At 41.4% G+C, this 24,348-nt stretch overlaps 4 protein-coding genes across 8 annotated transcripts; 2 read left to right on the top strand and 2 right to left on the bottom strand.

Moving 5' to 3' along the window:
• Positions 1 to 1,664: 1,664 nt before the first annotated feature.
• On the top strand, positions 1,665 to 4,070 carry dnajc9 (DnaJ (Hsp40) homolog, subfamily C, member 9). The gene is made up of 5 exons (XM_020097095.2): positions 1,665 to 2,051; positions 2,646 to 2,786; positions 3,086 to 3,340; positions 3,554 to 3,640; positions 3,727 to 4,070. Exons 1-5 carry the CDS (start codon positions 1,878 to 1,880, stop codon positions 3,835 to 3,837), a joined length of 768 nt encoding a protein of 255 aa, XP_019952654.1. The 5' UTR covers positions 1,665 to 1,877; the 3' UTR covers positions 3,838 to 4,070.
• fam149b1 (family with sequence similarity 149 member B1) lies at positions 4,058 to 13,511 on the bottom strand. 3 transcript variants are annotated; one of them, XM_020097076.2, is made up of 16 exons: positions 13,082 to 13,511; positions 12,158 to 12,274; positions 11,499 to 11,643; positions 10,721 to 10,869; positions 10,409 to 10,555; positions 9,372 to 9,533; positions 9,063 to 9,244; positions 8,820 to 8,962; positions 8,144 to 8,212; positions 7,495 to 7,607; positions 6,958 to 7,182; positions 6,226 to 6,349; positions 5,878 to 6,003; positions 5,577 to 5,658; positions 5,261 to 5,398; positions 4,058 to 5,089 (listed from the first exon to the last, which is right to left on the bottom strand). In XM_020097076.2, the coding sequence occupies exons 1-16, from the start codon at positions 13,126 to 13,128 to the stop codon at positions 5,007 to 5,009; spliced, it is 2,052 nt and encodes a 683-aa protein (XP_019952635.2). In that variant the 5' UTR covers positions 13,129 to 13,511; the 3' UTR covers positions 4,058 to 5,006. The 3 variants fall into 3 exon arrangements, with proteins under 3 accessions (XP_019952635.2, XP_069394282.1, XP_019952643.2); XM_069538181.1 differs by having other exon boundaries at positions 11,499 to 11,587; positions 13,082 to 13,223; XM_020097084.2 differs by lacking the exon at positions 8,144 to 8,212.
• Positions 13,512 to 13,838: 327 nt separating this feature from the next.
• ecd (ecdysoneless homolog (Drosophila)) lies at positions 13,839 to 18,797 on the top strand. Its single transcript, XM_020098131.2, has 14 exons — positions 13,839 to 13,976; positions 14,149 to 14,366; positions 14,476 to 14,593; positions 14,734 to 14,821; positions 14,980 to 15,158; positions 15,499 to 15,691; positions 15,861 to 15,989; positions 16,125 to 16,250; positions 16,382 to 16,467; positions 16,569 to 16,672; positions 17,241 to 17,502; positions 17,660 to 17,727; positions 17,818 to 18,035; positions 18,181 to 18,797. Exons 2-14 carry the CDS (start codon positions 14,162 to 14,164, stop codon positions 18,394 to 18,396), a joined length of 1,992 nt encoding a protein of 663 aa, XP_019953690.1. The 5' UTR covers positions 13,839 to 13,976; positions 14,149 to 14,161; the 3' UTR covers positions 18,397 to 18,797.
• LOC109636434 (uncharacterized) lies at positions 18,129 to 23,155 on the bottom strand. 3 transcript variants are annotated; one of them, XM_020098144.2, is made up of 6 exons: positions 23,021 to 23,148; positions 22,563 to 22,648; positions 22,013 to 22,064; positions 21,575 to 21,776; positions 20,360 to 20,660; positions 19,773 to 20,265 (listed from the first exon to the last, which is right to left on the bottom strand). In XM_020098144.2, exons 3-6 carry the CDS (start codon positions 22,021 to 22,023, stop codon positions 19,862 to 19,864), a joined length of 918 nt encoding a protein of 305 aa, XP_019953703.2. In that variant the 5' UTR covers positions 22,024 to 22,064; positions 22,563 to 22,648; positions 23,021 to 23,148; the 3' UTR covers positions 19,773 to 19,861. The 3 variants fall into 3 exon arrangements, with proteins under 3 accessions (XP_069394284.1, XP_019953703.2, XP_019953714.2); XM_069538183.1 differs by lacking the exon at positions 23,021 to 23,148 and having other exon boundaries at positions 18,129 to 20,265; positions 22,563 to 22,765; XM_020098155.2 differs by lacking the exon at positions 22,563 to 22,648 and having other exon boundaries at positions 23,021 to 23,155.
• Between the last annotated feature and the right edge of the window lie 1,193 nt (positions 23,156 to 24,348).

The following is a 24,348-nucleotide window of genomic DNA, read 5'->3' as shown; positions in this document are numbered from 1 at the left end:
GTGGTCGTATTGAAACCCCAATCTCCATGTGAGTGGATGGAGCGCATACGAGAAGGATCTGCACACCAGCAAAAAGTTCATAACATTTACAACATGACTCTCGTGCTTTTTGTCAATTTGTTTTTCATTGTTGATGATGATGATGATGATGATGATGTGCCAGTCGTCCAAGTGCTTATTCTGTGTCGGAGTACAAAGGACAGATGAGGTTTGTGATGACAGGAAGTCAATACAAAAACAACAACAGAGGCCGTGCCAAATATGCAACAGAAACAGATGGGACTATAATTGGATAACATCTGAGAGGGGTGGGTGGGGGGGTTGCAGTGTATATCTCCAGTGCTGCATAATGTACAGGCTTATAAACACAGATGGGTGCAATCTACAGATGCTTAGTTCAAAGTCAGTGTGTATCGTTGTGTTCTGCTTTCGCATGAAGCAGTGAAAAAGTACTTAGTGACTTGCCTCAATGTCTTTGATGTATTCTTGTGCTGCTTCAAACGCACCAATAAATACTACGGTATCTGAATGTCCCTGACTGAGATGCATGGATTTAAACTGAACTGTCGGATTTGACTTTCTTCTTGCAACAACTTGTGCAGTTCTAATTAGTGACAATTTACTTGGAGGAGGTCTCAACATTTTTGGTAAGTTGGCTGGAGCTGTATTGGAAAGATTAAGTTTTAAATATTTCGATATCGTTTCTAGAATGACTGTAGAATGACTGTGACTTGTAGTAGCCCTGAATTATCTGATTATTATCAGTCTCAAAGACAAATAGTTTTTTTTAGCTACAAGGTAAAAACTTACAGTGACCACGCAACATATGACAGATTAGATATTACTGCAGACGTCATGACAGTGTTGTGTCTGTATGATTCTGATCATGTTCTCTCACTGTGCCAGTAAAACGTGAAAGAAATTCAGCTGACATTATAGTTTATTGACAATTATTGATAAATATTCAGAGTTGACGTGAATCTGGAGGTATGCTGATTTTTATTTATTTCTATTTTTTTACATTTTGTGAAGACTGTAGTGTAATCCATATTTAGGTAAACTATATACAATAAGTACAGCGACCACATTATTTATATTCAAATAATGAAAATAGAAATAAAATTCAGCAAATAAGTAAACATATGAATATAAGGCAGATACGTGTTTTCAAATAAAGCTGTTGTAATTGATCAAGCATAACTTTTTTATTTTGAATTTCAGAGATTATAAAATATATAAAATGTGAAAATACTGATAATTAGTTGGTATAAAGACATTTGTGAATAAAAATAAATGACAATCACATCGAATGAAATTAATCATGGGGTCTTTGAGCTGCAGCAGAGGAGAATCATGGATGTATTATTAAAAGTCTGTAACCTTTATTAAATGATATTCAACACCGTAACTTATTAAATGAATGAAACACTTTTAAAGAGAACAATCAACATGTCACTAGTACATGAAGGAAACGTGATGTAAATAAAAATAATCATAAAAATAGTCATAATGATAATAAAGGATACATGAAAAACTAGATTAAATAAAAATAAATAAACTACTAATAAGATGTTTGATTATATTATATATTAGAGGTCCGCAGAAAAACGCCCTATTACAGTCTGACGAATTTGACGGGCACCAATAGGAAGCATGTTTTCTTTGTGACGTAAGCGCGTCTCTGCACGTACGGAAGTGTCTGACAGGCCAACGCGCCAAATAAACAAAGACAGAAACCAAACAGGAGCAGTTCACCGCGAAAGAAGAAGAAGAAGAAGAAGAAGAAGAAGAAGAAGAAGTTCACTCACGTGCAGCAGCTCGAGAATAAACCGTTCACCGGGAGAATCTCCGGTTCACGTGCTCGGTGTGGTTCCAGGATGGGTTTACTCGAGCGGTGCCTGGAGCTTTTCAAGACCTCCAGCCTGTACGAGGTGCTGGGCTCCGACAAGCAGGCGAGCGAGGCCGAGATCCGGAGGAGCTACTACAAAGTGTCGCTGCTGGTTCATCCGGACCGAGCTCCTGATGACCCGCAGGCCACTGAGAAGTTCCAGGTGAGCCGTCACACCAGATACACACGTACTGTGTAGTAGGGAGTGTGTACTCAGTATACCCAGGGTTTAAAATACTCCATCACAAGTACAGGTGTGTACAGGTGTGCATCACAAACCCTGAATAAGTAAACAAGTATTCTCGGTACCAAAGCTAGTAACTGCAACTAGCTAGTAGCTGCTAGCTTCAGATAGCTGCTTATGGTACTCACTAGTATTACATATAACCTACGAGTCTGGTCCCTCCAAGGGGTCACTGGGTAAATCTTTTGTTATGGGATCATTTAATGAGTTGCAAAGAAGAATAAATACTAAATTGCAGCCATCTTTTATTCTTTTCTTTTTCTCGGTCTGTTTTCGTGATGATGACATTTCTGGCCTTTGATAGTAATTTCAATTAAACAATTGTATAAGAACGTTTTTAAGATTTCCCTCTGATCCGACGCTACATGTCTCATCACTGTTGAAACATATATGATTAATGTGTTTATTGCCCTGTAAACATGTTTCTGTGACAGATGCCCTCAGTTTATCAACACTGGCTGCAGATGTGTGTGACACTGACCCTCACCTGATTCTCTCCTCCTCCTCCTTCAGGTGCTGGGGAAGCTGTATGCTGTGCTGAGCGATAAGGAGCAGAGGGCGGCTTATGATGAGCAGGGGGTGGTGGATGAAGACTCTGACGTCCTGAGTCAAGACCGCTGCTGGGAGGACTACTGGAGAGTGCTCTTCCCTAAGGTACTGGAGCCCAGCAGGGTTTTCTTTGTTCTCTCAGTGAGTCACACATCACTTTGTCTCGTGTGTGATGATGTGACACCTCGAGTGAGTCACTCGTATTCCAGGAATTATATGTTGCTCGACATAGATTACATGAGGTCCAAGGTTAATGTGTCGCTGTCAAGTGAATTGTACTCGGGGATAATTGTGGGTTCATGTAAACATTGTGTTGCAGAGTCATGAAACAGCTCATTAACATCGTTTTATAGAGTTTTTAATTTGCCTTGACGACCAGCTCTGCCTCTGCCCCCCTCCCCCAGATCACAGTGCAGGACATCCTTGAATTTGAGAAGAAATATAAGGGCTCGGACGAGGAGCGGCAGGATTTGATCAAGCTGTACGTGCAGCACGAGGGAGACATGGACGTCATCACAGCCTCGGCTCTGTGCTGCTCCCAGGAAGACGAGCCCAGGCTCTGCAGCATCATCCAGGCGGCCATCCAGAAGGAAGAAGTCGCAGCGTTCCCAGCGTTTACTCAGGAGAGTGGCAAGAAGAAGAGGGCGCGTAGGAAGAGGGTGAGAAATGTGTTGGTGTGAAAGCCACAATATCCACAATATCCACACAGCTCGAATATTTATTACATCTTCTAATGTAACTGTCGGCCAAAATGTTCCACTAAATCCATGAACCCCTTTTCGTTGATTTACAGAGTAATATATTCAGAATATACGCACTAGGCTCTAGTATGTTGTACAGTCTCAGTGATGCGACTGCATTTGTCCTTCCAGGCTGACAGAGAGCGACAAGAAGCAGAAGAAGTGCAGAAAGAGTTGGGGCTCGGAGACGAGGAAGATAGTCTTGTGATGATGCTCAAGGTAGCAACTGCATACACACATGTATGTAACTATCTTTTTAAAAACATTTTCTCTTAGTAATCTTCTCCTTATGTCTTATTTTCCAGCAAAAACAGAAGTCCAGAGAACAGAACTTCAACAGTTTCCTGTCTGACCTGGAGGCAAAGTACTCGAAAAAAAGTGGGAAATCTCAAAGAGGAGGGAGAGGGAAAAAGTGAAAATCACACAAGCGCTGGTTTTATCAGATTCATTCTCAGAGCAGTTTTCAAAAACACCTTTTTGGAGAAATTCGAGAACATTAACGATCAGCTTCCTAACTGCTCCCTCCTCCTCATAAACATGTCCTGTGCAGCGTTTATCAAAATGTAAATCTTTCTTTTATGTCTCGTCATGTGTGCATTTTGTTGTCAGTCTTCATAAACACAAATAAAGTTCATATTTATATAACTTGTATAGAGCTTTTATTCTTTTATACAAAATGGATAAACAAAGAGAATATACTGAAGCTTTGTCACCTTTGTAGCATGGCTGTCAAATATATTATAATCATAATAATAATGAAAAGGAAAACTACCATTTGTGCAGTAGCCCTGATGTTGTCTGACAATACACCCACACTTGGCTTTAATCAGTAAATAAAGTTACATTTACATCACATAGTGTTTTGTACAGACACGATTACATTCTCTTTAGTTATTTACAAACCATTTGCTGTAACTTGTATTCCTACATTATCTTGAGATGAAGCTGGGAAGTTCTCTCTGCTTTTATATCCACCACATTCCTTCTGATCTCTGATTAGAGCTGAGCTGTAATGGAGAGAAAGGCAAACCGAAAACTTTCAAGGCGGCTTCTTCTTTTCTGTTCTTTCCTGTGTGCAGCGATATGCAATAAGATCTTTTTTTTTTTTTGTAACCCAAGTTGAATGAAAATGATGTCCTTATAAAAGACACAGTACCAAACTCTGATGTTGCATCAGAGAGGGAAAAAGTGCTTTTTTTATCCTGTCCCTGTTCTGATGGATGTGTTATTCCCTGCATAGTCACGTACCAGTACAACAACACACTGCAGAGGATAATATACAGTACATTCACATATAATTAGATGTATATACACAATCACATCATACAAACATCGTATGAATGTCTACACATGGAGTGAAGATGGAGTTACAGTTGAGTCCTTTGTGTTTGGCTGCCACATAAGCTGATTTGTGAAATACAAAAATAGGCCTCTGACAAAAACCTCACCAAAGCAGCATACTGTGAAAAAAACATGCTACTTTAGTGAGACAAAAACATGTTTAGTGGGCACAGATGCTGTAAAGTGTGTCTCTGTTGTGCTGTATAAAGATGAATGGCTGAAGGTTCTTGAGGTCGAAGGCAAACTACAAGCCGGGTCTGCTGGCTCTGGATGAGATGCCTCCCCGGGTGTACGACCGAGGGGGAACTGACAAAGGCACCAGTGGTGCTATCGAGAAAAGGAGAAAAGAAAGAAAATCTCGAGATAATTAACATCCTGAGCTTTAAATATTTTCCAGTAGATAAATCTGACATGAAAAAAAGCAGCTGTAAACTCTAACATACATAGTTTATCCAAGGCTCCTGGAAGAAAATCATCAGCAGCTTTTTATCTACTGACCTGGGACAGGGGCTTGTGGGTCTGGCTCCTCTTCGTCTTTGATGGGCGAGTGCCCCAAGGGATGGTGGGAAAACGAGTCCAAGAAAGATGAGCTGCTGATGCCAAGACTGACGCCGGTCACGCCAATTCCAAGAGAGTCTGTTGGAATGAAAAAATTAAAGCAATGCATAAGGGACGTACCACAAACTCTGTCTGACCCAGGTCATACATACTGACAGGGCTGTGGGAGAACGTCTGACAAAAAAGACCTGCTGCAGTGAATCACATCCCTGTTCCAGCAGCATTTTTTATGAAAATATTCAAGTAGAATTTATACCCGTGGCCACTGAAGCTCTGCCTGGCCGCCCCTGCCCAATGTTGTCCAACACTGTGAAGGAGCGACGGTACGGAGTGTCAGACTGTAAAAAATGCAGAGGGTCAAACAAACTGATTTTACAATTGATAAAATGAATCACAATCTAAAAACATGTCCAACTGATAAAGAAACCTGATGGTTTGTGGAAATAATTCTTGATTCTTCATATAACACAATGTTTACTCATGACTGCCTTCCTTGTGATGCTGTATGTAATGTTTATCATTTGTTCCTGTCTTGAGGATGATAAAGAGGATCTTACCCTGTATGTGTGAGTTGTGTTGGGGCGAGAGAAGACGTCCAATAGGTGGTGACGATCCCTTGGCATTGAACTGCAAGCTTCATCATTTAAAGCACTGTGTGCGCGGCTGGATGCGCCTTTCTGACGCTGGGCCGATGGAAAAATACACAGATTTTATAAAGTTGGTCACAGACGTTTAACTGCATCCCAAGAAATATTACAAATACATTTTGTAAAATCTACAGGAACAATCGTTTATAAGACAGTAAACTTCTAATTATTTATGTCTTCATAATAAAGGATAATTCATTTAGAAAGTTGTATTGGGTTATCTATTGTCAGTACAGTCATGTTTAAACTGTATATTACCTGTGCAGGTTTGGACTGCAGCCCTGAGTGAGTTGAATCTGGGTCTCCAGTGCTGATGGGGGGAAGGAGTGTGTTCCTGCTCAGAGGCAACAGTGGAGACGTCAAGCGGTCACTGGCTGTGGGTCTGTGGATGAAGACTCAATAAAGTTAATTAAATATCATGAATAGATTTTTCTATGTGTTATCTATGTCGCTTACATGTATAATTATTTCTGAAAACAAGACCGTGTGTGGTTAGTGAAAATTAACCAGGGTGGGTGTGCATGAAAACCAAAGTTACTTTTCAATAAAGAACAGATGTGATATTAGATACAAGTCGAGGGTTTTCCTATAATTGCCTGGAAACTTCAATACAACATAAAAGCACAAATGTTTTGACAGCTAAGTCTTTGATTTTCTCTTTTAACACATAGAAAACATATTTCCTAACTGTCTAACTGGATCTTACCATTCCATTAGAAGTTAAGATACAGTGACTGCTGAATTTTACAGATTTTACATCATTATTTTTTCACCTGCAGTTCATGACAAGTTCATCTGTTGGGTTGGTATCACACAGGAAACTTCTGTCACCTCCCACCCCCACTAATATACCACACAGAGCCATGAGGCACAAGTTGAAAGGGAGTCTATTTTCAAAGTGATCTGTCTGCCTCTGCACGTCTTCAGAGACCAAAAGAGAGACAGGAGTTTGGGTGGGGTTGGCAGGGTTCCTGTGATGCTAAAACTCACAGACGTGTCCCACGGATGACCTCATCCATGGATCCCGCTGTGCAGGACTGACTCAGGCTGGGGACCAGCGGCACCAGAGTTCTGGGGAGAGGATTTCGGCGCCGAGCTGACTGTGCCGGGCGGGACAGTGAGGAAGAGCTCTGCTCCAGGTTTCGGCGAGGGCGAGGTTTGTTGGAGGGGATCACGCTGGAGCCCGGTCTGTGGGATGCCTGCTCCTCTGTCTCCCTGTACAAGGAGACAGTGGAACACTGATGAATGGTGCGTTTCCTCCAGCTGCCAACTGGCCACTTGCTCTGCCAAACAAGGTGTTCAGATCAGGGATGAAAACATGGCACGATGGACCCTTTGTCCAAAATGCAATGTGTTAACATGCAAATGGAAACGAGTAACTGCAACACAGCTATGCATGTTTTCCTTCCCATTCACAGATTGAAGTCAAATTTAAGGGATATACAAATATGTGGTGGCTGTGTCTTTGTTTTCACTTTTGTTGTTTGTATTTGGCAAGGGTGCTCAAAGAGTAAAATGTGTCCGTACTGGTTTCTATCCAGCGCACCCAGGTTCCTCTGCTGCAGGGGGATGCTGTGGATCACGATGAGGTCGTTCAAGTTGTGCTGGGTCGCCACTGCTCCAACTGGAACCCGTCCAGCCTGAGGAGTGGAGTGAGATGAGGGGGAGAACACAGAGAGACAGACGGAAGGGGGAATGCAAAAAGATGGAAATTACAGGAGATGTGGAGGAGGAAAGACAGGTTATATTTAATAAATAATAATAATACTTTATCTTATAAAGGCTAGTGGCCATGTGCTTAGTTTTTTCCACATGTGCAATAAAGTGGAGTTTCCAAGAAATGGTTATTTATTATGCAGGGATGCTAGAACGACCCCATATCTGCTACACCAGCAACCAAAATAACATTCACGACACTTAAAATGCAACAAAACCCAGAACTAATAAAAACAAAACATTCCAACATTCTCATTGTGACAAAAAAGGACAATCTGAAGAAAATCAAAGTAGTTCATGTTGAAAATAAGTTGCAGTTAATTCAATGGTTTAGGTGGGGATGCTTTTGTGTTAATCAACGAGCACAAGCAGATTTACTCGAGGTAAAGACAATGAGCCGCCATGGACGGCATGCACACAACACGCCACCATTTTGGCTCTAAGTGAGGTGGTTACATACAGCGGAAGGTCTTTTCTGCTTTTTGGATTTCCGTCTGGACTTGTGCTTTGAGCTCCTTGACTTTGTGTTCTTTGAGGGGGGAAAAAAGGCATGACCAAAGAAAATGGATAAAGAAGAAGGGAAAGAAAAAATGTAAAGAGCATAAAGGGGAAGAAAGAGAGAAATAACAAAAATTAGTGAACAAAAAGGTAAATAGACAATAGAAACAAGGTCCACAGACCACACTGGCGAGGTGAAGGGCAGAGATTAAAGAGGGAAGGAAAGAAAACAGTGACCAGTTAATGTGCTGGAAGCATTGAGAAGACAGAAAGAGCAACAGGCAGGAGTGAAAAAGAGGAGACAATCAGGTGTGGACTGTGAAATTTAACGGGCAATTCTAAAGTCTGCAGAGATCCCACAATTAGGGATAAAGAGTACACAAAACAGGTTTATAATCATGATTAGACCTAAAGTCACTTTTGTTCTCATCTGGACTGATGCTGCATTTAAAACTTTATACCAACTTAGTTTTATGTTGTACCTGGGTTATTTTCTTTCCATTTGTAACAGTGAAGAAACATTTTTAGAGTTACTTTTTTTAAATGAACTCCTGGCAGTGGCAGAAACTGTTATGGCGAACCCAGCCCTTTACCTCAGACAGACCCCCGTACCTCTCAGCCTCTCTCAGACCACTAACCTGGAACTGCAGTCCAGCTGGGAGCGGGGGCACCCTGCTCTGACCAAGTTTGGGAAGCATGGTGGGCAGCGTGGAGAGCAGCATGAAGGGATTCTGGGAGTCTTGCTGAACAGGGCTCAAGTTCCCGCAAATCTTTTCATCGTCTGTCAATCACACACAATCGTGTATAAAACACTGTGCATAAGGACGAACACTTGTTAATGTCAGATGCAAGTAAAATGGTAGAGAAAAGTTCTGATCTACTTGAGGTGCAGCATTCCCAGTGGCGTTGAACAAGCTCTTTCATCCAGCCAACCAGCTGCCGCCACATGTCATCAAACAGCAGGTCGAGAACAGCTTGGTGGCGACACCGGTACGGCGAGACGGGGGGCAGAGAGTGATGCCTCCCCCACGATTCTGAACAATCCTGCTCCCACTCGTCTTCCCTGTAAAAGACAGATATAATAAATCATTATAACTTAACTGGGCAACACATGGACGGCAGCTGAGGTTTAGAGTCAGATTCTGGAAAAAGACCAATGCTGTGCTGCACGATGAAAGTGAGTAACTCACAAGTCCCTGCTATCAAAAGCCAGATATTCCTCCATCAGACCCTCCACTTCAATCACCCTCGGCTTGTGCTGACTGCTGGAGCCACTGGAGGTGCCAGGAGCCACATTCAGCTCTGCTGAGGAGGACGAGGTCAGCGCCGCTCTCCTGCCCTGCACGTTCAACCTTTCCACCAAGACAAGAGAACACATTCAGCACATTAATATGTTAAAATAAAAACACACAATCAAAGACACAAGTCCACACATGCAGTAATCAATAAATAATAAAGAAGTTAGAATCCAACTGAGAGCTTCAGTACAGTATTCACATGTATACTATGCCAGCTCAGTTTTGGGGCGCCAATTGGCTCCTGGTTGAGTGGAAACACAAGTACAGAGGCTTTTGCTGCATGTCTTGCCTGCACTCTCTCCAGCTTTCACACTTAAATCCTGTCAAATCAATGAAGGCTTAATGCCCAACGATATCTTACAAAACTCAGTTTTGAGCCATTACAAAGTGGTGCTGCCTTTTTACAACCATTAAAAGTGTCAGCCCTCGCATCGACCGCTGACTAACATCGACTTGGTCACACAAAGTTGATGAACAAGCCACTGAATCTAGGTCAGAAAACCACAGAGTCGCCCAGGACTCCTTCATAATTGATGCACCAACACCAGTCATCTGGACAGCCAGCCAACAGCCACTCAAGATAGAGAAGCAAAATAATTCCTACAAATTTCTTTAAAAAAATTAATTGCTGAAACTGTTTCAAACACAAACTTTTGTTTATGTTGGCAGAGTTTTGCAATATCCATAAGTGTCAGGGAATTTAATTTATTCAAGCTGTTTGATGTACCTGCTTCACATCAGTATCATGAATAATATCAAAAATAATAAGTGTGATAAAGTACTCACAAAGTGTAATTCGGAGTTGTAGCTTCTTAAATGGAGGTCTGTGCTCAAATCAAATTATATTTTAAGACAGTACTACAGTTTTGAAAATTAAGGGAAATGTACTGTAGCTTGACTTTATGGCAGTCAGTGCAGATACAACTTACTCTGTACCACCCTTATCTTTCTCCTGTGACTTCACACTGCTCTCTTTGCCCGCTGACGGGCTGCTGCTGCTGGAGATGCCTGTCCCTGAGGTGGCGTACCACTGGAAGCCCTCATCACTGGGATACACCACCTGAGTCCCGAGGATCCTTAGTGACACAAATACAATGAATAAATTAATTATTATAATAAATAAGTAAAATAATTATACTTTTATGCATGAAAGTAATGTTTTTGTTCAGGTTTGTCTCCACATTCAGTGTTGAACCCCCCTATTGCCCTTTAGGGCTGGTAGGAAGCGGTGGATAATATACCGAAGATGTGGGAAACGTGTGGCCCACTGCTGGCATTCATCCTGCAGCCCCTGGAGTATCCCACCGCCACTGCCCCTCCCCTCATACAGCTCTTTGTCAATCTCCTCAAACATTTGCTGCACTTGTCGCGACGCCGCCTTGTCGAACTCCTGCGGGACAGAGGAACAGAAAAACAGGAAGAAAAGCCAGTCATTCCTCTGTTCTCGTGTAGCAGCACTAAGACTGAGAGCTGCTGCTTAACCGCCTCTTCATCAGCTACTGGCAACACGTAGCAATTCTGTTTTTTTTTTTATCCCACAGGAAGCCTTGATGTGCATAACAATTAGTTCCTACAGCCCTATGAGATGTGTGTGTGTATGTGTGGTCAACCTGGATTGTTCATGAGTAGCAAAAGAGAGACACAGAGACAGAAGTGTGTTTGGAGTGAGTTAGCAGCTTGAGGACAACAAACTGAATAAATCATTGAGTCCTTGAAAAGTTTTTTAGGACCAGCTGAAGCGAGAAAGCACAGCACAATAACAAACCTATACCCAGTGGAATCAGATCTCACATGTATAAAGAAGTGGCAGATGATAGCGAGACATATGACTAAGAGACTGGTTGTATGTTGTTGAAGGGTTTTCACTGGTAAAGTAAATCAAATCTGACATTTCACCATGCATGTAGGTACATTTGTTAAATCTCTTCATCTTTTCTCTTCATGTTTTTTGTGTGACAGACAGACCCAGACTGAAATCATCACTTCACATGGAGATTGTTTTTTCAGGAGCAGACTTACATCGTAGCCCCAGGAGAAGACAGAGCTCCTTTCTGTGGATATACCAGTGCCTGTGGAGCTGTGGAATCCCGACCACGACTGGTTTGAGTCTACAGAGAGGACGGTGGGACAGTCAGAGTGGCCTGAGGCAGCAGATGTCCCTGAGCTAGACAGACAGACCAAGAAAGCTGTGAGGTTTATGCACAGTTTAAGAAGTTTTGCCAATTTTCATGACAGGGATATCGATCACAACCTGTTTCCATCACTCACACAACCACTTTAACAATCATATTTAAACATCTTAAATCTCTATGTCATGAAATAAACGAGGTTTCTTCTTGTTGTGTGGTTGAGGAAATCTCACTGGTGGTGGCTGCTGACATCATCATGTGCAAGGTTTCATTGTGGAAAAAAAGGTCAAATGTCAAAGTAACTGAGCCCACCTCATTATTTATTCTTTTAATTGCACATCTGAAGAAGGAAATGTGATATCAATTAATCCTCTGCTTCTGAGTGTCTTATTTCACATATTGAGTTCCTTGAGAATCAGTTGTCCACACAACATGGTGTAACATTACAAAACATTTAGGCTAGATACTGTGTGCGTTGTAGTTATAGATAGTTTGATCTTGAGTTTGTGTCTCTGCACAACAACGTGCAGAACAACCAGGACTCGTTACCTGTTGTGAGTGGAAACTGCTTCCTGGAGGTCATGGAGGTAGCGCTGTGGGCTTTGGTTATCGTCTGCTTCCTCTGGGAGAGGGTGGTGGTCGAGGCTGCTTCGTGACAAACCACGACTGCACAAGAGAAGGATCAAAAAAGTTCATTAAGAAAAGTGAGAGGTTGATCATAATAAGGAGAGGACCATAATGATGGTTTTGCACATCATATTCTTGAATAAAAATAATGTGTGAAAACAAAGAAATGTTCTTTTAAAATCATGTACTGCATGCCGTAGAAGGTCTGTGTAAAACAGGCAGATTCTCATGAGCTAAATATTATCATTTAACTGTGTGGGTTTCTGCAGGGTTCACCCAGATAAACTATAGATAGTTAGACAGTTTAATACCAGATAATTCACAATTTAACAGCTTTTTCACAGTCATACTGTTAACAGGATGAGAGACATTAACGAAAACCAGTAATGGTCTAGAATTATGTGCGTGAATTTATGAACATTTATATCACATTTTCAACAATAATTATGAATAATATCATTCATAAGACATTAAAAATGACATTGACACGTGGAAGAAAGTGGACATATTCATTGACCAATTATAAAATAACTAATAAGGCAACAATAAACTAAATAATGTGCAAATTTTGCCTCAAAGGTCGTGTCTTTTTTCCTTTTTTACTAAAGTCATGAACAAAAATGTAATGATCATCATAACTGTCTATGGATGGCTTAAAAAAACAACCTTATAACCTTGAATGAAAATTCAAGGCTTTTGGGGAAATTTGCCAGAATGTCAGTCAAGTGCACAGACACATTTCTGCTCCTGAGTGAAGGTTGTTGTTTTTGACTCTGCACTGTGATGATTCTACATCTTCACCCAATGCTCGTTAGGAAACGCAACTCGTTCATATTCGCTACTCACATCTCAAGTTTGTGCGACACGGGTCTTCTGTTGTATCGTGAAATCATCCTCCCTCCTTCGTCGCGGGCTTCAAACTCTCGAGCCCTCGTCTCTCATCGTCGCCTCCGCTTCCAGGGAACACGTCGGAGGGAGGGTTGACATGTCGCTGCGGGGAAGCTGGACGGGGCTCTGGCTACTGATGCTAACGCTCCTGCAGCTAATATTAGCAGGAAGTTACGTCTACAAAGACGCGAGCTAACGTTTGACAGGTAAAACGTCAACCATGCACGAACATGGCTCCTAATAAATGTCGCTACTCTTCATCAGCGTCTCCTCCGCTCCATGAGTGTCACATCTTAATACAACAAAGTGGGAGCTGTAGCTAGCTACCGTCACCTCACAGGAGTTCCATTGCTAACGGTTAGCACCACCACCACCAACAATAACCCCGCTGTCATGGATACGCAGCTTCACCCCCGCATGGACTCATGGGAAATAGAGTTTTGGGGCCACCCCCTGCTACAAATAAACAGCCCTTCCGTCACAAGCACTGGCACTACAACTCCCAGAAACCACTGCGACAATACGATTACGTTCCTGAAAAGTTTCCGCTCGTCGCTGATGGACTACAGAGAAAATACATATTATTTGATAAACTGTTCGGTTGTAATTATTTACGTTTATTTTCTTCCGTTAACTTGTTGTAGTGGAGGTTGTTTTAAATGAAGAGCGGCGACATTTGGTTAAAATAAAGATTAGGAACCAATGTTTTCATAGTAGATGGGGGTAGTCGAGCAGAATTCACAGTCGGACTGAAACAGTGATAACAGGCGTGATAGCAACGTACGAAGCTAATAGAAAAGTTTCCCCTTTTTTCGCGTTGAAATTTCACGTAACATTTTAAAACAAGACAAAGGTAAGCGCAGGCGAATGTACAATATATCATGTTGATAATAAACTCAATATAAATGCCTAACTATCGATTTAATTAATATTTAATTAAGTCTGGAGGTATACAACAATATAGCACGATGCGACTCTACGTATATGAAGGTGTGTCAGTCCCCTGCTGTGTTTTCCTTCTTCAGGTTTCTCTGTACAATGGACGCCCTGCAGAGGAGAGGGATTCACGAGGACACGGTTCAGTACAAAGTGTTCCTGATCCAAACAGAAGGTTCAAGGTCTCAGCAAACACCCGAACTTCTCTCACATCTCCTGGAGGAGATTCTGGCAAAGGTCGCCCCTCTGTTGATCCAGCACATCTGGCAGCAGCAGCCATTCAACCTCAAGTATCATCCCGAGAAAGGTAAAGTCCTGTCAACGCCATAGACATCGAAGTGATTTAGATATTGTTGGTGCAGTTCTTGGTAAAGTTTCCCTCTAATAAGATTAATGTATGTTTATTTTATTGACAGGTGATGTGCCTGCTCACTTCGGAGGCAGCACTCAGTTCGGGGACAATGTGGAGGATGAGTGGTTTATCGTTTACCTCCTGCAGCAGATCACAGAGAACTTCCCAGAGCTTGCAGCCAGGTGGGATAGAAAGTACCATGAGTTTTTATATTTATGAAAAATGATATCGTTGCTGCATTTTAGTTATTACACATAGATCATGTTCAGAGGTTTGACTGTCATGTGCTTCTCTCTCATCTCATGTTTGTGTGTTTGTGCAGGGTTGAGGACAATGATGGGGAGTTTCTTCTGATTGAAGCAGCAGATTATCTTCCCAAGTGGCTGAATCCAGACACCAGTGAACTCCGGGTGAGATGATCAGATGAGATGGTCTTAAACATATTTTATTTAAACATAGATACATCTGTTAATATGACCGTACAAGAGAAATTGCACATATTACCTTATGCTTCATATTGTCCTTTAGAAAGTGTAAAACTTACTCGTTTCACAATATCTTTTTGCAGGTCTTCCTCTATAAGGGAGAATTGCACATCCTTCCCTGCCCAACCAAATCCAGTCCAGTGGGCATCTCGAAGGATGTTGTACCCAGTGTGGAACAAGCTCTGACGTTGCTCTCCACGCACACGGACGCCTGTCGAGCCAGTCCGAAGATTTGTTCAGCCCTGAGAAAACGACTAGAGGGGTTAGAGGACTTCTTTTCATGATAAAAATCAACTTTTGTAAAGAAATCTGTTGAAATGTCAGTGACACATTTATATGCTTTCTACTGGGAATTCTATTGAACAGATCATATGGAATAGAATATTGAAAAGTATAAAAGTAACAGTTTGTGACACAGCTTCCTTCCTTCCTTAGTGGTCACATTAGCTCTGTATTTGAAGACCTAAGAGGAAAGAAGTAAAATGTCAGAATATCTTGGTCTTGTGTGTATTGTATATAAGTGGAACATTTGTATCTTACTGGTATCAAGAAATAATGTGAATGTAGGAAAAATAAAACTACATATCAATCTTTCCACTTAGGTACCCAGAGAAGGTTAAGAAAAGTCTCCACCGTGCCCACTGCTTCATACCAGCAGGTATTGCCAAGGTGCTGGAACAGCGTCCAGACCTAGTCGCCCCCGCAGTGTCAGCTTTCTACCTGCGGGATCCAGTAGATCTGCAGGCGTGTCGGAGCTTCAAGACCTTTCCTCCGGCTACAAGAGTCTTGACATCGGTAAACAAAACTAAATATTCATGACTACTGTGGTGAATGCAAAGACAAGAGGCCCACCTCTTGTTTATTTCAAAATATTGTTTCTGTGATGTGTATGTTTCAGCTTTTGTGAAATGTCTTAAAAACCTTAATGCAATCCGAAACCTCGTTCTTTTGTCTTTATCTCCAGGTGACGTTCACCCGTTGCCTTTATGCCCAGCTGCAGCAGCAAGAGTTCACCCCAGACCGGAGGAGCGGCTTCACACTGCCTCTTCGCTCTCATCCCCAGTACAAAGCCCATGAGCTTGGCATGAAACTGGTGAGCCACCACTACTCTTCATTCTGATCTGTCTTTTAGGAAAATTTAATGCAAAGGTGCTTTTAATGCAGAGTTTTAAGTCTCATTATTGATTATTGATTCCCAGTCTCTATCTGTGTGTGACCCTGTCTCCAGGCACATGGCTTTGAGATCCTGTGCTCGAAGTGCAGGCTGCCATCATCAGAGCCAGATGCCCCCGTCAGTTGTAACCCTCAGTGGAAAAGCTTCATGGATAGTCTGAAAAGGAATGACTACTTCCAGGTTGGTCTTTTTTAATATTAGGAAAACTAGGTTCATCATTTACTCACAGATTGTTGAAGATGAATCACTCTCAGAATTGTTCTAGTGTAGAAAGTTGTAGATGTTTTTAATGTTATTGTTTTTAAATGCAGGGAGAACTGGAAGGTTCCACCCATTTCAGAGAACTGACACGATCTGCAGAAAACTTCTTCAAACAGTCTGTCGCTTCAAAATCGAGGTGAGGACAGCGTGTGTGTTTGTGTGGATGCAGCTGTGAGCATTGTGTGATAGTTTATGCCTGTAACATCCAATTGTGTGTGTGTGTGTGTGTGTTGCCAGTGCTTTGTCGCCAGGTGAGGAGGTTCTCCATCTTCTGCAAAGCTGCAATTCCTTTGACTTGGAGGAGCTGAGGAAACAAGAGTCACAGCTCCCCCAAGAGGACAGTAAGTGAAAATGTACCTTTACTGTGAAACTTTCCATATTCGGAGACTTGACATACATTTGTTAAAAAAACATATTTGCAGATTAAGCCTTTAAGTGGAGCTCAGATTTGAATGATGTGTTGAATAATGAGAAGTGGCGACCGCAGAAATAAAGCATTTACATGTATGAAGTTATATATGATGTAATTATTCCTGTATCATACATTATGACAGATATTGTTCTTGTATTTTAAATATTGTACATGGAAAAGGTTTGATATCTGGAAAAAGCAGCTTGCCCTCATAATGATTTTGGAGATTTTGGACCTCACTTGAGATTTATTTACGTACATATGTCTAGAGCCTCTCTGGAAATGTGAATTTTACATTTTATAAAGTACGTATCTCAAGGTTCATTCGACTTTGCTTGAATAGTAAACATTACATTTGTCTGATGCTGCCACCTGGGATTTTCTGCTTCCTGCCAATTCCTTTCAGTTTCTGTCCTTTTTGGTTTGCATCATCCCTTCTCTAACCTTATCTCTTTCAACCGTTTCCCATAATTAATTTTCTTTGTGTCTATCTCCAGGTGACAGCTGGCTTGATATCACAGCTCAGGATTTGGAGCATATGTTGCAGGAGAGAAGTGGGGGGAGGGCTGATGTTGGCAGCCATGACTCAAGCTCCACCAAACAGACACAGCACGTCACGGGTACAAAGGAGAAGAGAAAAGAGACAGAGGGCGACAAGGAGGAGGAGGAGGAGGCCAGTTATAGCCTGGTAGCTGTCAGTCAGGGGATGAAGAACTTCCTCAGTGCCATGTCATCGCATGAGGGAGCTGAACTGCCCTGGTGAGACAGACTGGCTCTCTTTCCATTAGACCTAATTGATCTTGATAATATCTAATCAAGATCATCAAAGGCTCATTGATTAAAATAGTTTAGGATCCAGCTCATTCATTTAGATTTGCATTGTCCTCCTCAGTTGTTAATCTTCTTTGTATTTCAGGAGTGCCTCAGCTCATCCTTTCAGTTTTGAGCCTGACGCGATGGCCAACGCTCTGGACAGACTGCTCGGTATGTCGATGTAATGAACAGTAAAACAAACTTGCAGGGACCTAACACATCTTCACCTCTTAAACCAAATCTGTCAATTCAATTTTATAGGGAGTCAAGACGAAGAACTAGATTCAGACGATCTAGATGATGATGATGATGATGATGAAGAAGACGAAGAAGAAAAGGAGGAGGAAGAAAAAGAGGAAGGGTCATCTGGTCACGATGAGAGAAATGGAACAGAAACGTTGGACAGTCTGAGAAGCTACATGGACCAAATGGATACGGAGCTGATGAGCACTAATGTTGGAAAAAGCTTCAATCAAACAGTAAGATTTCAACCTTGGAATATCACGTTCCTCGCTCTGCTTCAACATATTCATTTTCAAAAAACATGCACCAAAAATATGTGAAATAATGTGTTGTTTTTAATGTTCTTTATTAAAATATTGTTTAACTGTATTTGTCCTGCAGGATTACACCAATGCAGACTTGGACAGCGGCTCGCCTCATCTCTTTGCCACAGGAGTGGAAGAGACAGAGGAGGAGATCCAGCCTCTTGACGTGGACTTAAACCTGATATCAAACCTGCTCGAGTCCCTCAGCTGCCAGGAGGGTCTGGCTGGACCAGCCTCCAACCTGCTGCAGAGCCTGGGCTTACACCTGCCACCCAACTCTGATTCCTCATAACAAAGAAACTAATGGTTGAGGAAGTATAAGAATAAAAAGTATCGACAACCAGCAAGAGGCAGCATCTAATACTGTCACAGTACCTTTGTTACCTCTGAAGCATTCATCAATGTAAAAGTTGCCATGTAGAGTTTTCACTGTACCAAATGTGGTTTTGTTTACATTCATGCATCGTGTTCTTTAAGACGAGCTGAGACAAATAAGACATTTATTCATTCATCTATTGTAAATGTTTTGAAATCGTTTTTTTGGACTGTAAACTACAGATGTATGTATGATAATGTAAATGTTTTTTACAGTGAATATTCATGCTGCTAATGTTGAAATACATTAACTGATGGTGTTTTTAACTGCACTTACTTTCTTAAGTTGGAAACAGAATAAATATTTTTGCAAGTAAATTCATTTCAGTTATTAAATAACATTTTAAATGGTAAAATATGAACCTCTGTTTTTAAATATAATACATATTTACTGCACATTTGTAAAAGCTGAATATTATTAGCTCATTGTTAAATGTAGTTGACAGAAATTGTGACCAGCACCATTTAACTCTCCCCTCATCGTGGTCCCTTATCATCTGACATATCTCAGCTGTCACATTCACTTAAGATCAACCTCCTCTGGTTAATTAGTCATTCAGTCAAGGATTTCAGCTTAAATACTGTTTTCCCTTCACACCTGTCTTTTGAGGACAACTTCCACAAAGCTGTGGTTGAAAATGTATTGAGTGAAAGATAGGACCTTCAATCTCTCAGTTACTGTTGAGTATAATAACAACATCAACAAGAGGTCTGTGATAAAGAACTATTAAGAAATTATTTCATTATTTATGTATTATCCTCAATTATGGTCAGTTTTTCATAAATATACATCAGAAAACAAGTGGGTTGTTGTGATATTTTGGTGCCACGTTCTCTAAATGATGTATTTTCTGATCCAAGTTGTTTGTACAGGTTTCTTTGTCAGAGAGCTTCCACTGTAACATTACATTCACAGTCTGTCACTCGTTCATGTGGTTTAGTCTCGGGATGATTTGGTACGTCGTGTCCCGTACAGACGCAGGTGCTCAAACTCAGAATTAAGATAAAGGCTAACTGCTCTTAACAGGTTTAGACTCAAGTGTAAATCAGTAGCTTATTATACCTGTATATTTGCTCATGCTGGTTAGAATTCCTCATTCTCATTTTATCTTAGCTGAAAATATGCACAGGCCCTGAAGGTCCAACACATCAACACTGACATTGAACTGTCCTTCAGATTTGGGTTCTGTCCAATCACAAACAAGACATGTTGCCCCTCCCTATATGTAATCTGAATTGTCCTTGGTTAAGTGGAATGTCCTTAGGACCGCAGTACATGGAGGTATAAATGTATAACGTTAAACAGCAACTTGTTTTACTCCATAGAATAAAAAAAAACACAGTTGGTACTTGTTTCACTGGTACAGTCCTTTAAAGTAAAACTACACGAGAAGGAATGGCTGTACCACCTGCCGTGCTGAGTGGAGCAGTGCAGCAGAAAGCGGCGACACCCATAGAGCCGATATACTGACGAGGAAGTTCAATACCATCCCCAGCAGGAGGATGGCGAGCAGGTATCCATGGAAGAGCAAAGTGTGCCAGCTGCCCCGACTCAGAACCTGCCAGGGTCTGTCTGGGTGCAGCAGCCACAGGAGGCCCAGCACCCAGCTCTGGTTCACCAGCTGGGCGTAGTAGATGTCAAATATGGACGCTTGGGCATCAGGGGAGTGGTGGCGCTCAGCTTCAGACACTTTAGCCAGCCAGGTCAGAGAGACACTGTGGAGGATTAAAGCCAGAGGTGCATACATGTATTCCAGAGGTTCAATAACCGAGACACCTTTGGAAACTGCAGAGAGAGAGAGAGAGGAGATCAATTAAAGGTTAATTTGTTGAGGTTAAGATCCATCGATTTCACCTGGAAACATCATCTGACTGTTTACCTGCGATGACGAGAGATGTCCCAGTCAGGATGGAGATCAGAACAGAGATGTGGAGAGATGGCAGAGACGTCAGCTTCAGGGCAAAACTAAAGCCGACAGTTAACAGCGGCAGCAGGGGCAGCGTAGTGGGGAAGAGGCCGGAGTACACACTGCTGGCTTGGGCCCACGTAGCCAGCACGGCGTGGGTGCTGGTACAGATAGCCGGCACCAACACCCTCTCACCCAGAGACCTAGAGTAACACTTCAGAGGCACCAGATCCAGGACATGAAGGAGATTTAAGACTGACACAGAGATCAGAACCTGGGGAGGATTTCACAATGTCATTATAAAGCAGTTTACACACCACTGTATACAAATGCTCAAAGATAAAGTTCTGCTGGTCTTGACTAATGGCTGCAACTTGTTTGGATAATGGACGTCATATGAAGCAGGAACTGGTGTGATTTAAACATAAAGTGCACAGATTTTAAATTCCTGACATGTGAATGATACAAACCAATAATCGGTTGATTCTGTGCCTCTTAATCTAAATATACAAAATATTCTAGCTTCTTCTTCTCAACTTGGTTCTGAAGCATAATGTACTAGTTGGAATTAAAAGCTGGTGACCTGAATGGGGGTCGACACTCAAAGTCAACTGGGATAGGCTCCAGCCCCCCATGACCCTGAGAGGATAATCAGTGTCGTTAAAGGTTAGATTACAGACCAATCACATGCCTGTTATTACCTGATAGAGATCCCTGATATTACTGCAAGAATATGTCAGTCCATAAATCCACCTTTTTACAGCCTTCGACACACACACACACACACACACACACTTCCCTGTCCTTCAAAACATACACACACACACAAAAATGTGCAGGCATGAAGTTACCTGCAGTAATGATTAACAGCTCTTTTATTTTTTTAAAGATTTCTTAATGAGCCGTCTTTGTTCTACACTCACACAGTATTAAAAATATTAGTAATTAATATTTTGCCGACTGTGTGTGAGGGAAATTTTAAAATATAATAATAAAGATATTCCATTCGGCCTGTTGTCAGAGATCATGAAAATGATTCTGTGTCAATGAGACAGCAGGGGAGCCACACTGTGCAGTGTTGTCACACTTGGTAGAACTGAAAGCGTTTCATTCATGATTGTTTTATTTAGATAAAAGATTTGGATAAATTGTCCATAGAGAGCCTCCAGGGAGCAGCAGGGTACCAACCTGACCAAAGCACAGAGCCACGGCGTATGGGTAATGGTACTGAGGGATGAAGATGCCGGCCACAAAGTTACGGAGTTTGTCAGCCAGGCCATATATCACTACGACCACCAGGCAGAGGACGGGAACCAGGGGCTTCAGGGCACGATTAGCTGAGAGACTCCTCGCTGCTGAAGCACAACGTCCTTGCCTCCACCTCCCTGAACTGCACAGGGGAGCAGAGACGAATCGTACAATGAAATTTAAGTTTCTAAGTTTTTCTACCAGAATAACAGAAAAGGTCAGCTTCATGTTCTACAATGCTCACTGGTTGCTGAATTGTTTGGTTGACAACCTCTTGAAAAGTAAATTTCCTATTTGGTTTTATAAATACAGCTGTTTTCTCATTTCAGTGGTTCCCAGGGCAACACAGATTATATATAAATTATATAAACCTTATACCTGAAAGACATGCTCTCATTCTGTGCAGATTTTCCTGTTGAGACACAACGATCTGTTGTTCGGAGACAATGTGGAGAGAAGAGACATTCACATGAAGACAACTACAAAGATCAATATGGAAATCAAGATGTCAAGAACAACAGAAATTCAACCAGCAGCTGAAACAACATCTTCACTCGCTGTCGCTTTCATTTAGCCTCTGTAATTTACCAGTTAGAAATTTAAATGCTCAAGCTCAAGAAATGAAGATAATACTTTTTAAAAATCAGTCACCTATCTGTGTAAAATAATCTCATAAAACCTGGAGATTTAGGTTAAAATGTAAGCCTCAAATTAAGTTATACAATAAAAATAATCAGATATATATCTGAGACCATATCAATAATATCAGCAAAAAAGGTCATATAACGGTGCATATATATCATTGGAGGTAAAGCTTATAAAACTGCATTCTTAAAATGTTTGAATAAAAAAAAACATTTGAATAAATGGTAAATAGTTAAAAAAAAAAAGGCAAGAACATAGAGAAATCACGAGAATTTTAACTCACCATCAGCATTTTCTCATAAAGTCATATTTCATCTTCATATTTCACTCATTACTTCTGAGTGTCTGTCACTGCCGTCCTGTCACCAACTACAAATAATCTCACTGTTATAATAATAATTTGCTTCTCCCTCTCGTTCTGCTGAACGTGTCTCTGGCTCCTGCTCTCTGTGCCGCGGGCATTCACCTCATGTGTTTCCACACTGTGTCCGCATGGACTTTGGTCTTGGTCACTTTGTTCACCCATAAACACAGAGGCGACCGATAGGTGGTCAATTAGACTCGTGAAAGTCTTTTTCTTTGAACATACACAGAAATAGAGCAGACATCTGTGGAATCTATCAAGGTTTGCTGATACATTTTATTACACAGGATAAGTGAATGTGAGAGTCTTTCAGCCTCATGAGAGGAATTTGACCATCTATCTATCTGTCTGTCTTATATTGATTATAGATTTCTTACCTCATTGTTGAAGCCGAGTGAGTAAATCCTGGCTCTGCTTCCTCTCAGCTCTACCACCTGTTTGTGACATTCCTGACAGTCCGTCTCCAGCTGCACCCCCACCTTCTGTCTGGATCCCTCTGTAGTTTACACAGGCCATCATGGAGTCCAGCAGCCACATAGCTGCATGACTGAGGGTCTTCTTAAGTAAACAAACTCAACAGACCAAGAGGATGGAGGCCTGTGCTCTCTGCAGCTCAGACAAACAGTAGCAGCGTGAGCACCCCGACTGATCCAGAACACAATAGCAGCAAGCCAGCAGGCCTCAAAAGCCTTTTACTTATACCTCTGTGTGTCATTACTCATCGTCCTCTTTTCTCTCTCTCAAGTTTAGGACCCCTTTGTATAATTAGCAATGTTCAAAACACAACTTAGCAAAATAAATCAAGCTACATATGTTTTCTTCAATATTAGTTGTGAATAGTATCTAAATACATTTCCTGTATATAAGTAGTTTTGCCAGACAAGTACTTAATAATAATTTTTCTTTTCTTAAAATACATCTGCCTCGTAACATGTGTGTCGTGTTTACATAAACAGCATGTGATCACTTAATGAAAGTAAATCGTCTCTATGTGCACTGGACAAAACATTACAAAAAATGGCTTTTATGTGGGTGTATCAGAAATGACACTGGGATTTTACTTTTATTTTGATGTAAAAATCACAATCTAACATTTTAAAATGCAGTAATGGCTTCTCTTCATGGCATCTACCTGTTCAGTGCATGTCTCTCACTGTGGAGCTGAAACTTGACATCGTAACACAGTAACTGATAAACTAGTGCGTTACCCCGTGACTGTTGCCAACACTTGGAAGATTTAAGATAAACTTTCAACTTTCAACCCTTTAACAAACAGTTAATGATTAGAGTTCAACAGAAAGACATAACTATACATGGAATAAGCAATAAATGACAAAAATGTCTGTTCAAAACGTTTTGTGCCACAAATTTGTGAAAACTAAACCATCCAATAAAAGATTTTTGGCAACATCTCTGTTATATTGAATGCCTCCTCTTCCAATTCAAATCAATATAACCTCTTTGATAAGAACTGTCCTGATCTCTGTTTGGTTTTATGATCAACTTGAAACCTTTTTGCGTGCACAGCAAACACTGGGAGATAATTTGAGTAAAGTAGGAGTCCAATCCACATCTCCCCTCTGTTACCTGTCACAGCCAGCTACCATGTGGTCCTCTAGAGCACTTAGCCACTGCTGCGTTTCCAAGACCACCAGTTAAATTAAGGCAGAGGCTGCAGCGGGGCAGAGAAAGAAGCAGGAACTAG

Source organism: Paralichthys olivaceus, chromosome 14, assembly GCF_024713975.1.
Source record: "Paralichthys olivaceus isolate ysfri-2021 chromosome 14, ASM2471397v2, whole genome shotgun sequence".
In the NCBI taxonomy this organism is placed as follows: domain Eukaryota; kingdom Metazoa; phylum Chordata; class Actinopteri; order Pleuronectiformes; family Paralichthyidae; genus Paralichthys; species Paralichthys olivaceus.
The sequence above is the reverse complement of the archived record's forward strand: the minus strand, read 5'-3'. Positions and strand labels throughout refer to the sequence as shown.